Source organism: Medicago truncatula, chromosome 7 (genome assembly GCF_003473485.1).
Source record: "Medicago truncatula cultivar Jemalong A17 chromosome 7, MtrunA17r5.0-ANR, whole genome shotgun sequence".
NCBI lineage: Eukaryota > Viridiplantae > Streptophyta > Magnoliopsida > Fabales > Fabaceae > Medicago > Medicago truncatula.
Window position 1 is genome coordinate 51,099,859 of NC_053048.1, and position 20,979 is coordinate 51,120,837.

The 20,979-nt window shown below is 35.3% G+C and overlaps 2 protein-coding genes across 3 annotated transcripts; one reads left to right on the forward strand and one right to left on the reverse strand.

Moving 5' to 3' along the window:
• The first annotated feature begins 1,456 nt into the window (after positions 1 to 1,456).
• Positions 1,457 to 11,492, forward strand: LOC11433070 (cysteine-tryptophan domain-containing zinc finger protein 7). Of its 2 annotated transcripts, XM_024770165.2 has the most exons (14): positions 1,457 to 2,059; positions 3,185 to 3,257; positions 3,352 to 3,482; positions 3,644 to 4,042; positions 4,129 to 5,399; positions 6,074 to 6,486; positions 6,604 to 8,426; positions 8,503 to 8,663; positions 8,873 to 9,033; positions 9,524 to 9,684; positions 9,843 to 10,530; positions 10,670 to 10,794; positions 10,923 to 11,006; positions 11,296 to 11,492. In XM_024770165.2, the coding sequence occupies exons 1-11, from the start codon at positions 1,877 to 1,879 to the stop codon at positions 10,035 to 10,037; spliced, it is 4,971 nt and encodes a 1,656-aa protein (XP_024625933.1). In that variant the 5' UTR covers positions 1,457 to 1,876; the 3' UTR covers positions 10,038 to 10,530; positions 10,670 to 10,794; positions 10,923 to 11,006; positions 11,296 to 11,492. The 2 variants fall into 2 exon arrangements, with proteins under 2 accessions (XP_024625933.1, XP_024625935.1); XM_024770167.2 differs by lacking the exon at positions 10,670 to 10,794.
• Positions 11,493 to 13,351: 1,859 nt separating this feature from the next.
• LOC11425891 (cullin-1) lies at positions 13,352 to 20,569 on the reverse strand. Its single transcript, XM_024770636.2, has 20 exons — positions 20,410 to 20,569; positions 19,865 to 20,000; positions 19,372 to 19,471; positions 19,063 to 19,248; positions 18,876 to 18,923; positions 18,592 to 18,795; positions 17,680 to 17,757; positions 17,343 to 17,432; positions 16,871 to 16,951; positions 16,709 to 16,768; positions 16,053 to 16,085; positions 15,874 to 15,960; positions 15,233 to 15,382; positions 15,096 to 15,151; positions 14,894 to 15,014; positions 14,628 to 14,789; positions 14,381 to 14,524; positions 14,080 to 14,298; positions 13,810 to 13,977; positions 13,352 to 13,670 (listed from the first exon to the last, which is right to left on the reverse strand). The coding sequence occupies exons 2-20, from the start codon at positions 19,993 to 19,995 to the stop codon at positions 13,569 to 13,571; spliced, it is 2,220 nt and encodes a 739-aa protein (XP_024626404.1). The 5' UTR covers positions 19,996 to 20,000; positions 20,410 to 20,569; the 3' UTR covers positions 13,352 to 13,568.
• Between the last annotated feature and the right edge of the window lie 410 nt (positions 20,570 to 20,979).

Below are 20,979 nucleotides of genomic sequence, written 5' to 3' on the forward strand. Positions count from 1 at the left end.
CACTGCACACCACACCATAATTGATCATTCCACAAAGATTTATCAAATTCACCTAACCAACGAATGAACGAAAAACATAGTTTAGATCCCGTGCTTTCGCGATTCTCATAATTTTCAAAGATACGGTATCTGTCTGTATTCGTCGTTTTTTGTATATAAATGTACAAGCACACTATTCATAAATACTTTTTTTCCTTCCTTCAAAAAAATAAATAAATACTTTTTTTCCTAAGGGGTAAATACCACTACAATTTTTTGGTTAGGCATTCATAAATACAATTTTTTTTTGGTGAAGGTCGTAAAAAAACAAAAAACAAAAGCTAACTAGAAATCGAAAGCATCAAAGTTGAGCAATGAGAGCAGCTCATCAGGAGGTGTCACCCAAGTTGTTACTCCAAGAGTAGAGTTCCTCCCTAACCTAGCCAAAAAGTCTGCACATACATACACATGTTTGAACACCAAACCTGGAATATGATCCAACAAACTTGTTATTTTATCTAATAAAGAAACATAAGCATGGAATGAGTGAGATTGTCTGTCCAAGAGTAGTACAATTCATAAATACAGTTGATTCCACATTCATCAACTTTTTTTTTTGTGAGTAAATAAATAATTTAGTAAATATGCAACTTGATTAATCACAATTTTTCATAAGCCAATTTAGATTCTGACAAAAAAATAATAACAATTAATAGTTGTAAAAACAATAATATACGGGATGAATAGCTCAACTTAAATTTTCACTACTTTTTCCTCAAAGTATGTCAGTTTAATCTGAGTAATTAGACAAACAAAAATTTGGATTGAAATCAAATTGTAAGCAATAAAAAAATTAAATATAATAAGTCGGACTACTAAATTAACTTAATAAAGTCATTAAAAAAATTAACTTAAGAAATATATTTTCTGAATAAATAAATGTAAGAATGTGTCTAGAAGTCCTAGCTCAACTGGCAAATGCCAAAATTGCAAGGCCGGACGTTGTGACCCGGGTTCGAACCCGGGACCTCACAGTTGTGTGTGAGTTTATTTTCAGTGGATTACCACTTCATCTAAAACCAAAAAAAAAAAAAATGTAAGAATGTAGGTAGCAGTAATAATAAATGTGAAAAGCGGCATAGTAAAAAAGAAAGAAAAAAACAAGGAAGGAGAAGATAACGAATAAATGATAAAAATGGACAAACAAGCAAGTTAAAAACACGCGCGAAACACAAGCGCGTTAGTTAATGCGCTGTTTTTCTTTTCGGACAAGGTAACAGGATAGGAATGGTTTGAAGTAGAAACAAACATAATAAAATAAAATAAAAAATAAAAATCAATAAATTCCATTCCAAAGGGTAAAAATTAGTTTTCCTTCTTTGTTTCACGCATTTTCTTCCCTTCTTTGTTTTTTCTCTTAAATTATTATTGTTTATAACGAAAAATAAATAATTATTATGATTAATTAAATAATTAAAAAAAAAACGCGGCTGCTGTATTCACCAAAAACAGAGAGAAGAGAGAGAAAGACAGAGACAACAAACACAAACTCTGTTGTGTTGTTGATTCGATCGTAGCTACAAACAATAACATTCAAACTTTCTTAATTTTCAACACACACGTTTTTTTCTTTTCATTTCTTTTTCGATTCGCTTGTTCTTAATTTTGTTGTAATTTTTTCATTTTTTTTTATTTTGGTTGAATTTGAGGTTTTGATTTCTACATAATCGTGTTGATTATAATTATTTTCAATTATCGGTGGATTTTTGTTTCTGAAGAAGAATGGATCGAAGTTGGAGTTGGAAGAAGGTTTCTCAATGTGAAGGTTTAAGTTGGAGGGTTTGATTATTTTTTATTTAATTTTTGTGATTTTTTTTTGGTGAATTTTTTTATTTGAATGATTTCTGCTGGAGATAGGGATGAAATAAAGGGATTAGGGTTAGGGTTAGGGTTAGGTTTGGGTAGTAGAAGGAGAGAGATGGTGGAGTTTGAGCTTGAAGAAGGCGAAGCTTTTTCATATCAAAACCGTGAACAAGATTTTGACACCACTGTTGATCCTGATGTTGCCCTTTCTTACATTGTAAGCCTCTTTTTACTTCCTTTAATGTGTTCTATATGTTTTGTTTGCTGTTTACTAGTTTCAATATTGTCTTGTTTTACTTTCTTAGATCTATAACTTGAATTTAATTTGTTTCAATTCAATGGTTGGTTGGTATAACTTTGATGATGTAATTGTGTATTTTATTGTGAGTTTAATTGATTTGCTGTCTTGTGAGTTTTATGGAAGATTTTGGTTTTTGATTTTTTTTTTGTTGTTGTGGTTTTTGTGATTTCAACTTGATGCATTGAGTAGTTGAAGTAATTTCTGAGCAATTTGTTGGATCTGATTATGGAAATGTTACAATGATTATGTGTTTTTTACTTGTGAATTTTTATTTGCAGTTTTGGAATACTGTTTTCCCTAAGATTGACTTGTATATATACAATGTTCCTTGGGAACTGAAAGAGAGTGGAGTAGTTTTGTTATTTTCCTTTATAATTATGAGACATGAAATACATTTCTAACCACTTATGCTTCAAAAAACTATTGATATTTTGGGAATTATGTGTGTTGACGAAATCGAGGAACTTAATTAATTTGAAATTTAATGCGCAACTTTGAGGTCAATAATCAAAACATCGGATTTTGCTCCATCCGTCGTTGCTTTTGGGGATGCTCTTTGTCTCCATATTATCACTTTTCTTAATAACTGACTTTGTTAGTTATGAAATTTAATGCGAACTTTGAGATTGATGATCGAAACATCGAGCGTTGTTCTGTTGCTTTAGGGGATGCTCTTTTGGTTCCATTTTATTACTTGTCTGAATCTCAGACTCTGGTTTTTATGAAATTTAACACATTTTTGAGATCGATAATCGAAACATCGGGTGTTGTTCCATCGTTGCTTTAGGGGATGCTCTTTGTTTGCATATTATTACTCGTCTGAATTTCCGACTTTGTTAATTATGAAATTTAATTCCAACTTTGAGATCGATAATCGAAACTTCAAGCATTGTTCCGCCGTTGCTTTAGGGGATGCTCTTCGTTTGCATACTATTGTCTGAATCTCTGACTTTGTTAATTAGATTTAGTTTTTTCTTTTGCAATCAGTCATTCTTTTTTCTTTTCTCTCAATGATTTCTGATTTTTTTTTTCCTACTCAAGGATGACAAAATTCAAGATGTCCTTGGACACTTTCAGAAAGATTTTGAAGGTGGGGTGTCCGCTGAGAATCTGGGTAAGTTTTTAACTTAGAACCATGGTTCATCTCACACTGGCCTACATAATAAATACGTTTTTTGTTCTAATGATATTATGAAATGATATTACAGGGGCAAAATTTGGTGGTTATGGATCATTTTTGCCTACCTATCAGCGCTCTCCTGCTTGGACTCATCCAAGGACTCCACAAAAAAATCATAGTCAAAATTCACCTAGATCTCCTAATAACTTGCACTCGGAGGTACATTTATGGTTCCAAAACGAGGCATTAGGCATCGATGTTTGCGGCACATTTTTTTAAAGACAAAATTATTGATTCTATATAAGATTTTAAGACTAGCCCTTGCACTACTTTTTCGTTTTCAGTATACTCTATATTAATTGATATTGTACTATATACAGAGTGGACAAGTGGATGCTGTACAATGTTCAACCGGAACTCAACTATCGAGACTTGGCCCAGGTTCTGCTACCTCCTCGAGGCTGGCTGCAATTAAGGGACTCTCTTTAGATGATGGAACAAATAACGAAAGTTGCATGTCAATCACTAATGCCGAGGCATTAAATTCTAAGTATCAGTCTCTAAACACGAAAGCTGCTAGCATATCAGACCAGAAGACACTGAAGGTTCGAATCAAAATTCCTGACGATTTGTCAACACGGAAAAATGCTGCCATATACAGTGGACTTGGTCTAGATGTGTCACCGTCATCATCACCGGATGACAGCCCCTCAGAAAGTGAAGGAGTTTCTCGTGGCCCTCTAGATGCTCCCTTTGAATCTCCGACCAGTATCCTAAAGGTGAGTTATCTGCCTGCAATTAGATTCTCTATTTCCTTCGGATTGAGATTGATTGGATGTATTTTTTAAATGGTGGCCTGGAACAGATTATCACAACCTTCCCTGTGCCGCTGTCGCCTCTTCCTGATGATCTCATTGAATTAACTGAGAAGGAGGTGCGTACCAGAGATAGCATCCCCGGTCTTGTTCATATAGATGACCCAGAAAGTTCCGGCATGTTACTAAATGAATCCAATATTGTCAAAGGTGACAGAAAATTGTTGGGAGGGAAAAAAGTGAAGTCCCTAGAGGACTATGAGTCCTCGATGGAATTTAAGGGTTGCAGTAAGAAGAATACTCGTAATGATGTGGGAAGGCCGTCAAGAAAAGAACAAGCTGCAGATGCATTGACTATGGAGGAATTAGTTTCAAACACCATGAAGCTTCCTCTTCTGTCCAATTTGCATTCTCTCGGTGAAGACTCGGTAAAGGACGTCAATGGGACATGTAATTCACTGAAGGAAGCCAACAAGGGTGTGGTGAAGGAGAAAACCTTGTCAGACCAAGCACAAAAGGAAGGGGTGGATCAGGCATCTTCCGAAGTGAATGGTTTTTCTGAGAGGGCAAAAGGAGGTTCTGGAAGGAAAGTTGTGGGAGACAAGGTTTTGCTCGATGACACCAAAGTTAGGACAACATCAAACACTGAATGTGTAGAGCCTCCTAAGAAGCCTAATCAAAAAAGAGGTAGCCTGGGCGAACAAGACAGTACGACATTGCCTTTTGTGACAGAACATTCATATCCTGCGGGGAAGAAGAAATCAAAGGGAATTCATGACACCGTGATTATCGAGAGGGAAAAAGAAAACATGAAGGTTGGATCCTCTTCGATCCCCAAAACAAAAAGGAGTACTGATGATAGTTATACATCAAGAAATGAAATTGAAGATGTCAAAGTACAAAAGGGTTCTGGGAAGGCTAGAGATGCTTATAGAGATTTCTTTGGAGAATTGGAAGAAGATGAGGATAAAACCGATTCGCCGGAGACCCCTTATGAAGCTAAACCGAAGGAATCTGAGGCGGTTGAGAGGAGCACGCCAGAAACAAATCTAGGAGCAAAGGAGACATCTGGTGGTAAGAAAATGGATAAGTCGTTAACAGCAGAAGTATATCCTAGAACAGCCACAAATGTCTGGTGCACTGGAATTGCACCTAGTACTGATGCAGAGAACGGAAATGGGGTTCCTGCAATATTGCCTCCTGTTGAGATGGAAGACAATTGGGTACAGTGTGACAGGTGTCATAAATGGCGTCTTCTTCCTGCTGGCACAAATCCTGATAGCCTACCTGAAAAGTGGCTGTGTAGCATGCTTAATTGGCTGTAAGTTCTAATTAATTGCTTAAAGCTTTTAAATATATTTGTTCATGTTTCATTTCATTATTAAAAATACCAAGAACTAACAAAGCTTGGAGGTAAATTGGAAATAGTCTTTTGAGATGGAGTGTGATGCTGTATCAGAGGTTTGATCCTCCACGAAGCTACATATTTTCTCCTGCTCAAATGTTTGCTCTTCTAGTGCAGTAAAAACGTGCTAACAAAACTACATTAGATGTTAAAATATAATTGGAATTGGGAACTGCTTATTGACTGTGCTGGATAACACATTATATTGTTGATTATGCTGAATAACACACTAAGTAAATTAAATTTTCTCTTTCAAATTGTCAGAGAAATAACATCAAACCAACAACCATTCATGTGTCTCTACCCGAGTTTAAGTTTTTTTTGGGATTGTTAGTTCATACTTCATGGTATCAAAGCCTTTACTGCCAAGTGGTCTAGAGCTCAATCCTTGCTACCTTCATGATTTTAATAAAAATCTGAATTTTAACTTAAGGTAAATAGACTTGTATGTTATCCATATTCAAAATCAAAGGGCTCTTATGTGAAAAGGGGGTGTTAGAGTAGTATGCATTCTGTGCTTTTATGTAGCAACTTAAGCTTTTGAAATAGTTTGTTTATGACACAGGAGTAATATGTGCATATTTATGCAGGCCTGACATGAATAGATGTAGTTTTAGTGAGGATGAAACCACCAAAGCTCTTTTTTCTCTATACCAAGTGCATTCTCTTGATGCTCAAAGCAACCCGCAAAATATCTCGGGAAGTGTTATGATGGGAGGAACTGGGTCAACTTTCCAGCATCCTGGTCAACGCCATCTAAATAATGATATGCATGCTGTGCCTGGTGGGAAGAAAAAAATTGCGAAAGAAATATCATCAGTGAATGCGGTCATCACTGATGGCGTTTCTCATCCTTCATATTCTATAAAGAAAAACATGCAGTCATCAGTGAAAAGTAGGAGCTTAAATGATGTAAACAAATCTCCGGTTGTGAGCGAGGCTGATGCTCCAGGGGAGAGACACAAAAATAAGCCGAGGATGCCAGAGTACAATTCTGATAGAGGTTACTTGATCTGCATATTCACTGTGCTTAGAAATTCTGTATCAACTGATATATAGGCACTCAAAGACCTGTTAAATTTGTATAATGTTATCTTAATTTCTGAATATTTGTTTACAGGTGATGCAAAGAATAAGAAAAGCAGGAGGGATCCTGATCAAGATTGTTCGAGGCCATCCAAGAAAGGTAAGACTGACAAGGTTCATTCTGCTGATAAAGACTGGATTCCAGAACAGAATGGAACCGGTAGGAAGATCAGTCATAGCTCAAACAACACTATGCCAACCACTTCAGCTGGCAAAGATCGACCTAGACAGAAAGGCCGCTCCTCATCGAGTGACTCCAAATTTAGAAAGGACAGGCCACCAGTTTCTACCGAGAAGAGAAACGATAAGGGCCAGGGTTCCTTGGATGAGGGGTCCCTGGATTTGGGGAATTATGGTTCCATTGGTAGTGTGAAAAAGAGGAAATTGAAGGAGTATCAGGATGCTCAAACTCGTAGCACAGGTAATCCTCGCCCACACGAGAGTAGAATTTCTGAGCATGAGTTCAGTGACTCCAGGAAGGAAAAGAAAGCAAGAAATTCAAGATCTGAAGGCAAAGAATCAAGTGCCAGTAAAGGCAGTGGCAGGACTGACAAAAAAGTTAGTCACACAAAGAACCAAAATTTCAGGCAAAATCCTGGGAGCAATCATTCACATAGGAGCATGGATAGAATGGACAGTTCAAAGAGGGACTTGGGGTCTGTGCAGGTTTCTGTTGCAGCCACTTCAAGCTCTTCTAAGGTCTCTGGCTCACATAAAACCAAAGCCAGCTTCCAGGAAGTGAAAGGCTCCCCTGTGGAATCAGTTTCTTCCTCGCCTTTAAGAATTTTAAGTACAGATAAGTTATCAAACAGAGAAATTATGGGGAAAGATGAGCCTCATAATACTGCTGCTGTGGATAGTCCAAGAAGATGCTTAGACGGGGAAGATGATGGTGCAAGTGATCGATCAGAAACGGCCAGGAAGGACAAATCTTTCACCATGGCCCACAGGTCTGATTTTCAGGGCAAGGGTGTTGATCATACGACAGATACTAAGCCTAAAGGTCAAACAAGCAGCCATTATCCCGATAGTGGTGCTGAAACTGTGGCCCTGGAATATCCAGCTGCAGAGCAGATTAAGCATCACGGTGAAGATAGGACTGGTGTTTATTATGCTAACGATAATGTGTCTCATGCAAGGAAAACTGGCACGCAATCAGGTTTGGAGGAAAACAAGCAGGGCTGTAAGTCAGAGCCCCCCAAAGTAAAAGTCAAGAGCTCTAGTTCTCCTAGTCAACTGCCAGATCAGTCTCCGCTGCATGATGCAAATGATAGGGATGAAAAAGTTAAGTTGGAGAAGTTCGGACTCAATCCTGATCAGAATGAGAATATTGCTAGCAAGAAAGACCTTACAGTAAAAAATGAAAGTAGGAAAAAAGAGAATCACGTAAAGAGGGAGCATGACATTCAAGAGGTTCGTATTGATGCACTATGCAAACAGGAACCATTACATGCTCCCAGTAAGAATCAGTTGGCAGACCGTGATACCGGAAGATCTTCAAAGAGGTCTCTTTCGGAAAGACCTGCTGATCAAGAAGTGCTTGGAAAAGGGAAGTCTCAAGTTGAGACTTTGAGTCATTGCCCACGACCAGCCGCTAGTTCCCAAAAAGGGAATGGAGATATGGAAGTTGATCCGGCCAAAGTTGATGATGCGTCAAAGCTGCAAAAAAAGCAATTTAAAAAGGCTGATCATATAAATGGAACTCAGCAAATTGGGTCCAGAAATCCTGCACTTAATGGACACAGGTCCAAGGAGCCCGATGCACCTAGTCCCGTTAGAAAGGATTCATATAGCCATGCTGCTAACAATGCTGTGAGAGAAGCTAAAGATCTTAAGCACCTGGCAGACCGTCTCAAGGTTTTTGCACAGTCCTTTTAGCGTTTAATGTTTTTTCTCTGGGTGTTTTTTTTCTAACTTTAGGCTTATCATACAGAATTCTGGATCCACTCTTGAGAGCACTAATCTATACTTCCAGGCAGCCCTTAAGTTTCTTAATGGAGCCTCTCTGTTAGAATCTGGCAACAACGATAACGCTAAACATAATGAGATGATTCAATCAAAGCAGATGTACAGCAGCACAGCTAAATTGTGCGAGTAAGAACAGTTTTTCCCTGTCACCTTGCTTTAACTTGTTTTAAGGATCATATTGTCGTCCTTGTTTCCAATACTGGTATAAAACATTCTTCCTTTTATATTTATTTATATACAGGATGTAAACATGATTTCATACCTCATGTGATTGATTTATTGCCTTGTATTTTTCTCATAACACCATCTTGATGTCGATGTTTTACATTTGGTAGGTTTTGTGCCCATGAATATGAGAAATCAAAAGACATGGCTTCAGCTGCTCTGGCCTACAAATGCACGGAGGTGGCATATATGAGGGTAATATATTCTTCGCACACTAGTGCAAGCAGAGATCGGCATGAATTGCAGACAGCCCTGCAAATGATTCCTCTTGGTAAGATATCATGTTGTGTTATTTTTACGGTTTTGATTCTTTCTGCCTGAACTCTTCACTTTCCATTTGATCTCGTCCAGGACATCCTACCAAACCATCTGTGTCTGATTAGTAAACATATAATATTAATCATAGCTTCGGCATTTGTAAAACTTTATGATATTTTTGTCAAAAAATTATAGCGTCATGCGCATTATGACAGGTTATCTGAACATTGCCGTTATGACAAGAATTTCATATAGCAGAATGATGGATACATTATCTATTTTGTAAGTTAATGTATGAACAAGAGAATGGGAAAGAGACAAATAAAAAGAGGAATAAGCTAAGTTAAATTTAGCTCATTTGTTTGCTACTTGCTAACAAGTGGAAAATATGTTTTCCTTTAATCGCATGAACGGGCTACTCACCTTGAGATTATGGTGGCGATGAGATGGATATAGATAAAACTCTAATATTTTTTTGTTTTGGACCTTGTTTGATTTGTCAGGTGAATCTCCATCATCATCAGCCTCTGATGTTGACAATGTTAACAACCCTACAGTAGCTGACAAAGTTGCCCTATCCAAGAGTGTCAATTCACCCCAGGTTGCTGGAAACCATGTTATTTCCGCACGGAGTCGTCCGAATTTTGTGAGGATACTCAATTATGTAAGTACATAGTTCTTCATAGAAGGATGATATTAATAAAATCGATCCCATTCAAATGTTGGAGGATATTGTCCTATAAAACTTTAAAAGCTTACTTTGTTTAAGGCATCATATTGGGTAGCATGCCGGCATTGGAATTAATGATGTATCAATTGCAGGCTCAGGATGTGAATTTTGCCATGGAAGCCTCAAGGAAATCACGGAATGCTTTTGCAGCTGCAAAGGCAAGCCTGGGCGTTGGCAAGAATTCAGATGGTATTTCCTCTATCAAGAAGGCCCTTGATTTTAGCTTTCAAGATGTGGAGGGGTTACTACGTTTGGTACGGCTTGCTGTGGAGGCCATTAACCGTTAAAAGGTCTGATTAGTCGTGAAATGATTCTAGCCCTTAAGAACACATGTTTCTTTTGTCATGTATAAAACCTCCAGCGACAAAGATTCAGTTATGAAGGGCAGGGTTTTATTATGTTGGATCTTCAATCAGTCTTGCCGACCGATGAAGCTATTACCGTCTCCACCTAGGTGTTTCCGTATGCTGTGAAATCTTTGGCAAGCCTGAGATGGTTTGGAGGCATTCAGAAGTCAGCTTCTGTAAAGCAGATTGTGAGCAACTTTGATACATCAGAATCATTAATTGAAGATATGATTGGTGGATATGGATAGATTTAGAAGTTTTGAAATTAATTGCCATCTTTTGTTCTTCTCATTTTGAAGGGGTTATTATTTTTTCAATCTGTAAATGTGTAAAAGTTGTAACTTCTGGTGAAAGGCAGCCATTGATTTTGCATTGCTTATACCAGTGGGAGCTGCACTTACTCCTCTTGGTCATCAAGGAGAGTAAGACTAAGGTGAGCATTCCTTTGATTCTTTCGTTTTAATACATGGACATTCATGTTTTCTTTGTAATGGTAGATGCATGTTCCGTTTCTGTAACTTTCATTTCTCAATCGTCATTTTTTACTGATTTGAATCATGACTTATTTGCAGGTTGTCTTCTTGTCTTGTACAATTTTGGGATTAGTGGTAGAACTATATTTTTTTTCTCATTTTCTTGTGGATAGAGAACAATCAGAAAACAATAAAGGAAAGATGTACAGCAAGATTTTTTTAAAGTAGGTCATTTATTTACCAAAGTGTATTCCTGGTCCAGTGAAATTTTCTTTTGGTAGTTACTAGTTAGCAAAGTGAATGGGAAAGCATCTCTAACTCTTGGTTGCATTTCACCCTTTTTTTCCTGAAGCAACGGAGTCGATATGTAAATAAACTCAGTAGAATCAGGCCAGAGACAGCGCAGCTGGTGATTGCCTTATGCGGAAGCTGATAGGTACATTTTCTATCACTTTTGCATGATCTCAAAGTATAATTACTACTTTGTGCAATATTTTAATAGCATAAAAATAATAATTTTCGGATATATTTTATCGTTAACTTCAACATTGAAAACTAGACATGACACAAGTATTATTTTATTTTTTTGACTAATGACATGAGTATTATGTTAGTTTAAATTTTATTATGAAAAGAAATTCTAAACATATTACATACACACCGGTACTCTGCTTGAGCTTTTGTGATATTTTTGATTCCAATCTCAAAAATGTATTTGTTTGCAGGTTGAGTCACAGAAGCAAATTGAAAGTGGAGCTGGAATTTAGCTGGCAAACTCTGTAACTGACCTTAATGGAGTTTTTTCCTTTCTTCTTCCATTGTCAATAGTATTTAGAATACAAGTACTATATCTTATCAACAGCTGCTTGGATTGAACATTCAAATTAAATATTAAATTTTGACTCTTGCCAAGTTGCCAGCATAGCTGAACTTATTTTTTAGAGGGAAAAAAAAATATAATTCTACAATGAACTTCAAAATTTGGACAGTTCGTAATTTTGACTTTACCGTATATTGGTTATACCATTGGTAATTTGTTCAATTTATTTAGGTTTCAAACACTAGACCTCTTGATGATTTGATGGAGTGGTGTGTTATTTTGTTCAGCTTTTGTTTTTTGAGGAAAAAACCTCTTCTTTTTCTTTTCTTTTTTTTAAAAACCTCTTAATAGAATTTTTCATCCGTTATGAGGATCTTCATTGTTTTTTAAAAAAACTACTTCAAACGAGGAGATGCATTTTTTTTTTTTTTGACAGAAAGATAATGATCTCATTTCATTAATAAGGACATCTTGAATGCAATCATGTAATACAGTGAAATAGTGGGATACTAACATAAAATGTGGCCACCTTAGCAGATTGTCTCAATTACATTCATTCAACTCAATCACCGGATTCACCAATATATGATTAAAAATTTCATGCAAAAACAAATTTCTTTTTTTCAAAATGGTAGATCATCGATATGATACTACTCTCTCTGATCACAAATATAAACAAATTTTTATTTTTCAAAGTTATTGAATAAATTATATATGTGATCTCAATTTAATACGGGATGAAGTATATGTTATAATTTTCTGTGGATGGACACCATAGAATTATCAAATTCCTGGGGCATTCTTTCGCAATTACAAACACAAATGAATAGTATTTGCACACATAAGAAAAAGCTATTTTTTGAAATATTAAATTATTGTATTAGCAATTTCCTTTTGATTATTAAAAATAAAAATTATAATGTGTGTATCCAAACAGTATTTATTTGTGGTTATGACTATAAAAGAATTCTTCCAACTTCCTTATCATTCTTTCATTTACTTCTCTAACCTTTTTTTTTTTTTTGAAGGATTTACTTCTCTACCCTGTCCACCAAAGCAATCTCATACCCCATAAATACGTTTCATTTAGCTCCTATATTTATTCGCAATTTGTCAAAGCAATTCTACTTTTTCAGTAAATAAAATAAGAAAAAAAACACTTTAAAAAGTCTCTTTCTCACAAAATAGAGTCGTATTCAAACTCTGGAATTAAGAGTTTAAACAAAGTAATTTCAAAGAACTTCGAAAAGAAATTAAAAACTGTGCTAACAATACACACTTTCTATCATATAATCCTCTATCTATCACTTTTTCTTTTTGACGCAATAATCCTCTATCAATCTAAATTAATAATTAAGTCTTACATGATTTAATATGATCTTTTAAATTTCAACTAGAAAAGCATATTAAAGCGTATCGAAGTGTGTTTATTAAACCAATTACAATTAATTGTCAAACTAATTTATTTGATGCCATGAAAATCAAACAATATTAAAGCAAAATTGTAAACAAAAACTAGTTTGATTTAAGTGTGTTGTCAAACCAATTACAATTTTGCGGTTTAAAAACTTTAAAAATCTTATCGCATCTTTTAATTAAGAAAATACCATTTTTCCCCCGCGAGTTGATATATAAATTGTTGCCAACAATTATGACCCAAAAAAAAAAAGACTTCTTTTAAGGTTCAATTCAATTGAACCTATAGTCAATTCAATAATCCTGTTCTTAATTTTTATTTTTTGAATTAGAGTTGTCAAAAAATTAAAACCTCAACTAAAATTTATAAGTTTCAATAAATTGACTAAAATTTAATTGTTGTCGTTATAAAAAAATTGTCGACTATATATATATATATATATATATATATGAGTGAGTGAGGGGGGGGGGGGGGGGGGGGGGGGGGGATTAGTATTGGATTAAATTGACGCTTGTTAAATCTTCCATTATGGACACGAAAAAACTAGATAACGATACCGATTTGATTGTATGGAGACAAATAAAATTGTAACATGTATGTCCTCGTGTCTGCTTCATCCAAAAAATACTCCTCACGTATGCAAAACAATTTGCCACTGGTACTAAGAAAGTATCTGACTAGTCATTTACAGCATTATGTAACCAGGGAATTCTCAAATGTACTTCCTCAACTCTTACCACGCTGTACAATAGTACCTTTACCTATGCCAGATACCTAAAGGTGTTTGGATTTTCTTTGTCCCTCTCCAGGTAGTCCCTAGTGATGAGATCTTCAATCCGCTTCTTTATTGCTTTGATGTCAGGCTATGAATACAATACAGAAAATTAAAAATTAAAATGTGAATTAAATCACTTGGCTAAACCAAAATTTCTACAGCAACTAAGGTACTTTCCGCACCAAAACTCGTTTACATTAACAAAATTAACTCAGCCAAGTTTTTACCTTGAACATGCGCCCCAACTGCTCAACACACTCCAAAACCAATTGTTGATGGCCCAAAACTTTCCTACTCTTCATGATGCGCACAATTGCTGCATCAATAGCATATCGCCTATCTTTGTCAACGTCTTCAATAACCTTCTTCCTTTCATCAACAGGCGGTAGAGGGATCTATGGTCACCAAAGTTTCAGATTTTTATTAACAGGGAAAAAGAATTGAGAACCTGGCTAGCTAAGTTCTAAATATTATGAGGGTTGAAAGTAAATACAAACCTTTATCCTTCTCATTTTATCAGTAAATTTGGAATTGAACTCAAAGCTGTCATTTGGGGATATTGTTCTAGTATTAGGCTCCTTAGCAAGTATCTTATATTTTGCGCAAGATAGAGAATGAAGCAATCTAACTAGGTCTTCATTAGTCAAATTCAGCTGAGTCATAATCTCTGAATAACTCAGCTTATCCGCAGTGTTGAATAGTAGCAGGGCAGCAGCCTGTAGAAGAAAATTTACAATTATTTCAGTGTCACAATAATCAGCATAACAGAAGAGGATGAGTCTCAAGGAAGGGAATTACCTGATAGGTTGAGACAATTAACTCTATGGTTTTTGGCTCAAACTTGCCAATGATGTTGCAAGTTCCCAGTGAGTAAATCCAAGTAAGTTTTCTATGTTTTGTCTTTGTTTCATAAAAGCCCTTAAAAACTTCCACACACTTGACCTGAAACAAACAATTGATCATATTAGTGTGTTAAATAAGATTTGTCTTCAACAGAGAGCACTAATGGAAACTTAAATAACTACAATCGGAAATATGCTCCTACCATCTCCGAAGGGAGGTTAAGATCAAAAGACTTGTAGCTTGGCCAAAACCCAGTGGTAAGAACAGTAACTGTCAGGTCAATTCCAGGATGTACATCTGAGTTTTCATTAAGATATTCCTGAAACTTCAGCTGATTGTCCCTAGCCAATGTCAAGTCAACCACCTGAAATTGCATATTTAAGGTATATCAACAAATTCTGATTGAAAAAATAAAACGTATGTCCAAGAGTTGGTTAGTTAGTTAGCCTGGCAACAAAGTCAACTTACCATTCCCTCCATCTTTGATGTGAACTGGCCACCACATTGTTGCTTTAACTTTGTCAAAATACACTTCTCATGTTCATCATTGGCACTCCTGTCAAAAAGTAATCTTCGGGCAAGCTTCTTCCTGTAAATATAAAATTCTTCAGACGAAGTTCACAAAATAATATGAAACCCAAATCAAGCGAGAAGAGTTTGAAAATCTGACCTGTAAAATTCTGCAAAGAGATCCTTGTCACTGATATATGCAAGCAGCTTCACTACCTGTAGAAATTGAACAACTTAGGTAACACAAGCATACTAATGCAAAATCTGACAAAGAAAACCTAAACGGTCAAAAGCTACCTTCTCAAGTGTTTCTTCAATGGCTTCATCGCTCATCTTCTCACTTCCACCCTTTTTAAGGATATTATCACAGAATGAAGATAATAATTCTGCACTGGAACTACCAGCAACAGTTTTATTGCAAAATACCTCAAACGCTTCCTTTAATGCCTGGAAAAAATTGATAGATTCAGACAAAAGACATGATTTCCTGAAAACAATTCTTTAATTTGAGGTGATGAAATCGACAATGATCAGCGACAGTACACATGGACTTTTGGAAAGAAATTTAAGTATTGACAAAAAAAAAAAACAAAGACGCAATATAAAAAAAACATTAAAAAAATAATCTCAATTTTCAAACTAAGATCAAGTCATTGTGACCAAATCAAACCCTCCCCTTCTTTCCCAGGCCATCCCCCTCAGTAAATGATTCCTTTTTTACAGTTTTTGTAGCCAACTTTTCTCCCTTCCACATTCTTCCCTAGGTACCCTATTCTTCCTCCAACTATCTACTTATCAATTTGAGGCACATTAATTTGGGCTACCAATTGGACCATAGTGAGTGAGGGGCCAAAAAAAAATATACTACAAACCGCTCTATTATTTAGTATGTTGTCCAACGGGAATAGCTTAATAAAGTGTTCATTGCCTCAACATACCTTGTGGAAAAGGGTGTGATTCATAAAACAATTATTGACATATGCCATATACTTGTCATGCAGTTCAATGAATTTTCTGATAAGGACCTGCAATTTCACATGATTAACCTTCAGACCTTTTATAGCTATTGTAATAAATAACAAAATAAAAAAAATAAAAATCAGGTGCAGGAACTTTCTTGATCCTGAAAGCCAGAACTGCTTGTAGTTTTCTGCAAAGAATAGAAAAGAAAACTTGTCAGCAATTAGCAATTAGAAACTATCAACAAAGTGAAGCAAATTTAGATGCACCAGTGTCAGTAGAAATAATACACGGTAAAATGCATGAGACTTCTATACCAATGTCGAAGGCAATACCACAAAAATTAGATAATAACATTATAATATATAAACAGTGAAATGAATCATGCCAACTTTTAAGATACAGATTCTATCTTGATTTAAGAATTGTGTTTTGTGTATATACATGAACTTTTGTACTATTGTATGTTATGTCATATTATAGCACGTTGTGTCCTATAAACATTAATATCCACGGCAAACTCATATTTGTACTTCCTAGCATCAATAAAGGCAAAACATATAACTAAACTGAAGCGCATTTGGCAGATGGCATGGCAAACATTATGTGGCAATTAAAAAAATCTGCCACAGCTCCGCCATTTGACAACACTTGATCAGAATCACAAAACTAAGAGCGCAGACTTATGGTACAAAACCAATGATCTTATCAGATAACACCATGGTAATCAGTCCACTGAACACCGAGTTGAAGGTACTGTGAAACAGAGGATACAATACTAAAACAGTGAGAATATTCAGGAATGTATTAAACCTGATTGCTAGCACTTTCTTCCGCCAGTTGAACCAAAGCTATACCCTCGTCTGTAATATGCTGCAATCAGACAATCATATCATGATACATCATTTCAAGAAGACAAAAAACAAAGGCTAAATCTAAACAAATAGCATTGGGCAATGACATAAAGAAACCAACCTGCTTGAATACATTGGCAACCGGATCCAGTCCTTTAGGTATTTTATGGTACAGTCTATACATCCTAGACAGATCATCCACCTAAGACAAAGCAATTCGAGATAGTGAACCAAATATGCATAGATAATATGATGAAGTGCTATTTGGGTAGGAATGCTAAATAATTGCTTTCACAATTTTGATTTTGTGTGGGAAACAAAATGTAGAACGGCATTTCAATCCAGGGATATTTTAAAAAATCTACGAAGTTCCACATGTTAACTCTATATTTTGTAAGTTCATTTTAGGGATAAGATTAAAAATTTACAATAGCTCGCCATCCAATGTTTGCTTTGGAACTGAAACATTATGACATTGTATTTAAGGCAAGATGACAAAACAAAGGCAATTTTTACTTTCAAGGAATGGAAAAACTTAGCTTAAACTGAGTGAAGACCGTCAAACAGAAAAGTAAGTCAAATGAGTCAAATACCTTATCATCTCTAAGCAAGGCACGGCAGCCAGAGTGCTCCTTCTCAAGTAGCTGATTTGCACGGTTTACCAGCAACTCATGTTGCACTTTCTATTAAAATGAAAAGAAAAAAATAATAAGAATTGTGTTTTATACAGAGTTTGTCCACCAAAAAAAACAAAGGGGAGTCTGTTTCAAAGTATAGAACCATATTTCCAAGAGGAACACTATTTAGACATTTAAAATCTTAGAGAACTTTTTTAACATTACTAAAGGAAGGGAAGTTGAGAACTTATCATCCTTCATCCAATCAATTTTTTAAATGAAAGCAAGACAAAAATATCTGAGTTACATTTACCTCAACCAATTTCTGCTCAGTGGTAGAGTGCAGGTAGTGAGACACTCTATCTCTCTCTCGTCGCAAGCAATCCTCAGCCTGTGCAATTACATGGATAAAAATTCTTAACACACTAGCAAGTACCCCTTGCATTACACAATATTCATATTTTTTATATTTAAACCTATAAATCAAAAAATAAGAGAAAGATTATTTTAAATTATGAAAGTGATATGTAAGAATTAAAATAAAATTATATATATATATATATATATGCCTTTGAAATTGAGTTCAAAGGATATCTAGTAGTACCAACACTTCAAATTGAAAGCATGTTCGGTGATTCGACATGTGCCGGTGTCGGTCTCGGACAATGAAAGAATTATATATATATATATATATATATATATATATATGTGTGTGTGTGTGTGTGCCTTTGAAATTGAGTTCAGAGGATATCTAGTGGTACCAACACTTCAAATTGAAAGCATGTTCAGTGTGTTCGACATGTGCCAGTGTCAGACATTGAAACATGTGGTTTCATTCAGTCACTACCATTTTCCAAAAATATTATGTCCCCATATTTTCAAAAAATATTTTGTCTATGTGGAAGTGCCGTGCACAATGTAAATTTCTGTGAATCATACGCATCGTTAATGTATACCACCACTTTTACATTAAAATCAAATCAAATTTTGGAGTTTGGCCGTATCATTAAGTTATTTTTCAAAATCATTTGTTTGAAATTAAGATGTGGTGAAACCTCTTTGAAATCAATGTTACTATTCACTAAATTTAAAGAAAAATATTTAAAGAACGAAAAATAATAAAATGAGAGTCATGAGACACATCAAAATAGTAGATTAGGAGAAGTCAAAGTGAGGAAAAAATTTAATATATATATATAGGTTGGTATCCATCCAAATACATTACCTTAAGCATGTAATCTGGGCAGGAGTCAGACTCAATCCAGATTGTAGCCTTGCTTTTGTAGTAATCTGCAGTATCTTCAAGCATGTGTGCCTCGAAATCCGATTCATAAAACGCCATTTCACCCATACCAATCTCAACAAATATGTCAAGAACATTTTTCAACAATGATCTATCAATCTGTTCGCCCTCACGTTCTTTGTCAATCTGTAACATGAATCAGCGTTATTTCACAGAGATCATCAAAAATACGGTTGTATCATCATAGTGTAGAGCCATGGACTTACAAGAACAATCACAGCCTTCATAGCATTGACTCGTACCTCCATGTAAACCTGCAGTTAATGAAATTGGGTGCTTTTGACTTAAATTAACAGTGCATTGAGTATTGATTGAGGCAGACAAAAGCATTGCACATAGACATTAATAAGATTATACTAAGTATAAAATATTGGTAAGAGATCCATAACTCACCAAATCGCGGAAGGCAGAAAGCCCAACTGCATTGAGAGGGGGCAGGGAACGTCGTGCAACGAAGTAGCGATCGAGATAATGGAAGAAGCGTGAAAGCCACCTAACCAAGACCTTGTGGTTTAACCACCTCTGGACAAGCTCCCTCAGCATGAACTCGTCATGCTTGTCTCTTACAGCAGACAAAACCTAAATACAAGATAAGTTAGAAAAAAACAAAGTAAAAAGCACAGTAAGTCACATATAACAAGCAATTCAGACAAATGTTATAAAATGAAGCAAGAAAAACATAAACAGTGGAGGTTTCCCTACCGTAGATCTAATGTATTCATCAAAAACCTCCTTGTACTTGTCATAAAGCTGTTGCGAATAATCAAGTGGTGGCTTCTGAGTACACATATTATAGATGGTTCTGTGATGGTTGACTTAAGGATAAACCCCAACAACAAAATACAAAACTAATCAACATAATCCCAAGCTAATCAACATAATCCAAAACTGATCAATTATCCAGAACAATCAGCATAATCCAAAGCTAATCAACAAAATGCAAAAAAACTAATCAATAATACAAAACAATCAACATAACCCAAAGTTAATCAACAAAATGCAAAACTAATCATCAATCCAAAACAACATAATCCAAAGCTAATAAACAAAATCCAAAAGTAATCATTAATCCAAGGCAATCAAACATAATCCAAAAGCTAATCAACAAATCCAAAAGCTAATCAACAAAATCCAAAACTAATCATTAATACAAGAGAGTAAAAACAGTGACTGAAATCCAATGATAAAAGGATACGTGTACAGCATCATGTACTCCTCAGAAGTGAACTGAGTTTCTGGTAATCCTTCAAGAATTCTCTTCAATTTCTTAATCCCATTCTCCATGTAGGCCCAACCTTGATCAAAATCAATTACTTTCCGGTCCATTGTTGCTGCATCAATATCAAAAACATTAGGTTTTGTCAATTAAATACAAATGCAACATTAAGAATACAAAATATTATCAGAATCAATATCAAAAACATTAGGTTTTGTCGATTACATGCATATGAACGTAGGTTGAACGAATAACACTGAAAGAACGAAAGAAAACAAGTAAACAGCGAATACCTAACGAATTTCAATACCTAAACCCTAAACCAATATTAAACCCTAACATCACAAAAATAATCGGTACGATTCCGTACAATGCTCGTTACGATTATATCAAACAATGATAATGATACGAAAACAGCGATTAATAAACCCTAAACCCTAAAAAGATTGACGATCGGAGAGATGATAACAACGATAAAGAAATGATCGAGAATGAAAGGTTAGATGAGAAAGAATAATACAAACCCTAGCAGAGCGATGAAGAAAGAGACTATCGATGAAGCTATGGACTCGAAAGCGAAAGGGTTTTGAAGAATGGCGGTGAAAGTTCGTTTGGTTCTTTTCTCTCTATTTTCTACTCGTGGCTCGTTTTGGTTGGGTAAGTCAGATATATATATGGTGGACTCGACGAGTTCAAAAGGACTTGTTTACGCATGATTTACGATTATTTTGTTGGGTTTTTATCATTTATTTTTGTATATGGCTTTATTTTGGCTGTGTTTGGTAACACAAAAAAACAACCATATAGTTTGTTGGATTAGCTTATAAACTAATTGGATGAAAATGTGATGTGTTTGATAACAAATTTTTTTCACGAGCTTATAGCGTTTTTTGAGAAGCTATTTCAAGTACCTTTTTAGTTTATAATTGATGGCTTTTTACATTTTCTTCCAATAACAACCTTATTATTTTATTTTTATTACTCTTTTACCCTTATGTAAACAAAGCAACCGTCCCACTCATTCACGTTTTGTTTTTTCCTCTTCTATGGGTGTGTTTGGTAAAAATAAGCTATAAGCTAGCTGATAGCTGATA